This window comes from Macrobrachium rosenbergii, chromosome 3 (genome assembly GCF_040412425.1).
Source record: "Macrobrachium rosenbergii isolate ZJJX-2024 chromosome 3, ASM4041242v1, whole genome shotgun sequence".
Lineage (NCBI taxonomy): Eukaryota > Metazoa > Arthropoda > Malacostraca > Decapoda > Palaemonidae > Macrobrachium > Macrobrachium rosenbergii.
The window spans coordinates 10,787,146-10,791,197 of NC_089743.1; the positions used below are offsets into that span (position 1 = coordinate 10,787,146).

At 39.3% G+C, this 4,052-nt stretch overlaps 1 protein-coding gene across 1 annotated transcript in view; it reads left to right on the top strand.

Moving 5' to 3' along the window:
* The first annotated feature begins 2,021 nt into the window (after window positions 1-2,021).
* The window catches only part of LOC136852591 (tectonic-2-like), a 25,924-nt gene continuing 23,893 nt past the window's right edge, over window positions 2,022-4,052 (top strand). Inside the window, exon 1 of the mRNA XM_067127452.1 lies at window positions 2,022-2,176. Coding sequence (XP_066983553.1) covers window positions 2,092-2,176 — 85 coding nt within the window. The 5' untranslated portion in view covers window positions 2,022-2,091. The remainder of the gene's footprint in view (window positions 2,177-4,052) is intronic.

A 4,052-nucleotide genomic window follows, 5' to 3' on the forward strand; every position in this document is an offset into this window, starting at 1 on the left:
GTCTGACACATAACATAAATAACTCGTTACTTGTACATAAAGCATGACTGTTTAGAAAGACAACAAATATACAATTTGCAATTATGGTGATAAATACATATTCTGATCGACCTTAGGTCGATGTGAAGGAACTGCAGAAAACGGGATGTTCTCTACAGAGAACACGTTGAGCGGGGACTTTACAATACTCCCCCCACCAACAAGACGGAGGCAACGTCTGATCAAACTAGGTATCTGCTGGGGCGACGAAGGGGGCCTCGCTTTCTTGATGTCAATTGGAGAAAGTGGTCGCCTTCCCCGTTGTCCTCTGCAGCGGTTTGTTGGGGTGCCTTTCTGTCCGGTTTCTGGGTTTTCCAGGGACACGCACACCTCCTTCCTGCACCCGGGGTTGTCCAAGGGGCTGCCACATCCTGCGGAAGGTTTTGGGGTCCGCCTCTGTTGCCCTCCTCCAGGAATGCGGGTTTGAGACGATCTATTGATGCCCAGTCTTCCCGCCCATGGATGGATATTCAGAATGCCTTCTTGTTTCTTTCCAGTACAAGGAAAGGTCCGTCAGGGGGTCATCGTGTGGGGCGGTGGTACCGGTGTGGAGGTGCGCCTGGGAGGGGGTTGCGAGAGGGAGGTGTCTGCCTCAAGAGGTTTGTGGTAATCTGTATGTGGTTGGGAATGTCTGCATCCATGCTCATTTCGCACTCTCACTTGGAGTGTGAGGGAATACTCACGCCAATACATGCTGGGGGAGTGTGCCATGTGGGTCAGCTAATGACGCTCACGACCTGCCGACAAGGGTCGGTTAACGGCCAAATGCTTTGTTAGAGCGCCGTAATAATGAGCAGGAAGACAAATACTGCTGGTTTATTGATTGTTGTTGTTTTAGATTTAGCTGGCCTTGTGCCAACACGGGCTCTTGCTCCTAGAGCAGCCCGTAACTTTATGTTGATGATGAGTCTGTGAGAGTTTTATTGATGAAGCGAGCTGCTTATAAAGCGGGATGCGGACATCTGCGTACTTTGCAGAGACCGCTGGTACAAAGATTTACAGGTGACCTGAGGTCAAACTAATTTCTTACAAAAACAGGACTGGTTCATACAGAAAACATATTGATCAATAATGTCTGACACATAACATAAATAACTCGTTACTTGTACATGGAGCATGATTGTTTAGAAAGACAACAAATATACAATTTACAATTATGGTGATGAATATATATTCTGATTGACCTTAGGTCGATGTGAAGACACCGCAGAAAACGGGATGTTCTCTACAGAGAACGCGTTGAGCGGGGACTTTACAGGTTCATTAGAGAACCAAATTTTAATGCATTACAGAACGGTGACTCCTTACATACCATATTGGGAGACATGATAATGAATTCAATACACAAACAAATGAATGTTTGGAAACTAAGATGAGTCATTACAAGGAATAAATTTCCCTTTAAAAAAGGAAAAATAAAAGATAGAAAGTATAAAATGAAGGAAATAATTATATTATTTACGGATCAAATAAGGATCAAATAAATTTTATTCAAACAATGGAAAGGGCACACATAAAAAAACAATGTTACATAAGGAAAAATGGCGTAAATGAGCCATTCTTCATCTTCTCTTCAGCAGGGAATAATGAAATTTCTTCAATCGACTCAGAAACTCAAAAGCTATAAAGAACTGAATTATGAAGGAATATGTGCAATTATGAGAAACAACGAAAACGTTACAGCTATTTTGAAGAACATCTGTGACAGAGAGAATTATGGATGAAAAGTTACCGAACAAAAAACTAATCATCATGAATTCAAGGAGCATGGGAAAAGGCATTGGAAATGCCATGAAGAGGAAAATGGTGAGACTTAATATAAGGGTATGCGGAAATAGTATGAGAAATGCATGAAATATCAGATAGTGAGAAACTGCTGAAATTGTAGATTTTGTATAGTAAATAGAATAGAAAAACTTAACGGGGGAGTTTAACCGGGCAAAGTTTTGGAGCCGTAACAGAGGCAAGACCTTGACCAAACAACCAACATGAACTTGATGTAAACAAATCCCCTCCACCACAACTATCGCGAAAGATGTAAGCAAAACAAGAATGAACGCCTGGATCTACAATATGAACCATATTATTCATAAATCACTTTTGATAGCTTATCTAATTTTTGAATATAGTCATAATGGTGAGTACATATTTAACTTAGTCTAAATTCTGATAAAAGTAACTGATTTTCACGTAAACTGTCAAGCAGCTATAGTCCAACAGGCTAATTTTACTTGTAACTAGCCTAGGCCTACTGTTACATATTGATGTCAGTATTTCTGTTTTACATTCGGAGGCTACCACTGCAAGACTGCACATATCAGTTGTAACCTTGACCTAGGCTAAGCAACAAAAGTATAAGAAACAATAATCTTAGGCCTATTCTTAGCTGGAATTGGCACTTGGGGTCGAAGAATGACGGAACTTTATCCTGAGGTTAAGGTTGTGAAACGGAAAGTGTGACTCCCAAGGGGTCCTTAATACCCTACTTCTTAGTGTATTGCAGTAGCTGGATATACAGTATTGTTAAAGCAAGCATCTTGCTCCTAGTTGGGTTTCTTTCATGACTGATCCCTTCTAGAACTGGTTCTTAACTATAGTTCACTCCTGTCTAGAACTCATTTCTGTGTGGTCCTCAGCCTTGGCTATACTGCACTCTTGCCTATTGCCTAAATTAAATGCTACACAGCACAGTTAGCCTGGTTTTACATTCAAAACATAGGCTAAGTGGCAATTAACTTGAGATTTGACATTTTCATAAAACTCATGAAAGAATAGCCTATTGCACATCTTATCCTACAGATGATGGTACAATTGCAACCACATGCATGCTCAACATGGTGCAACTTACATAAACATTATCTTAATAATCCTGGTTATTTGCTGGCTAAATACAAAAGAACACTATTAAGTTTTATGGCAACATGTGCATTATCAGCTAAAGCAAGTGCATAACTTTTACAAGGGAGAAATGTTGCATTTCAAATGCAAAACAAGGGGAGCTACATCCCTTTCCCCTCTTGCATCATCATATGCATCTAGAATCATCTGATTGATGTTTATGTACACACATACTCGATCATAGACAACCACAACTTTGAGTGGCTAACTTCATATCTTGATAAAATGAAAACCAGCTTGTTTCTCCAGTTTACCAATTACAAGGATACTGCCATTAATTTTCATGAAGGATTTCCATCATTACATGTCATCCACTTTATCTGTGCCACTGTGGCTGGAGGCAAGGAAGGCTTCAAACTAACCTAAACAGCATAAACAACCATAGGGTAGGATATAGAACGAAGACTAATGGTTATACTATATCTGATAGTGCAAAAGTCAAGTCAACAATTGCTGTAGAACAAAAGTTGTTCAGTTTATTCTCAAACCTCTGAAAATGGTCTTACCTGGGCAACCTAACCTAACCTACGAGGGTCCTATCAGTGTAGACTTAGCAGTGTTGCCATTCTGTCTGCACCAACCTGGCTGCAGTAGACATAGAAAGAAGTAACCATTTAATGGTAAGCTATCCAAAATGGTTGTGTGCAGCTTGGATTATGAAGAAATTTAGAAATTGTTTTCATCATTAATCTTTACCAAGTAGCCCACAGCAAATGATCATATTAAACAAGATTTTTTTTTAATACAAGAAGGTTACTTTCTGAAGTAAATATAAATAAGCAAATTACCCACAGTGCACAACAGATAGCAAAATTTTATGCAAATTAGGAAGCCTAAACCCATTTACATAAGCCTACGCATCCCTACATGCACCAGCCTATGTCTACACCTCTGTCAATACAAAATTATCCTCAAAAACATATTCCATTATGGATGCATCCTGACATAACTTTCCCTTAACCTAACTTTAACCAAATGTGAAAACATACAAAAAATGCAATATTATTGTACCTTTGAAAAGTAATTTTCCAGTGACAAAAGGAAAAAATGTGGAAAGTTTTTCTGCTTCCACTCCCACTGTGGTCATCAATTTTAATCGTCAACTTTCCTGATTT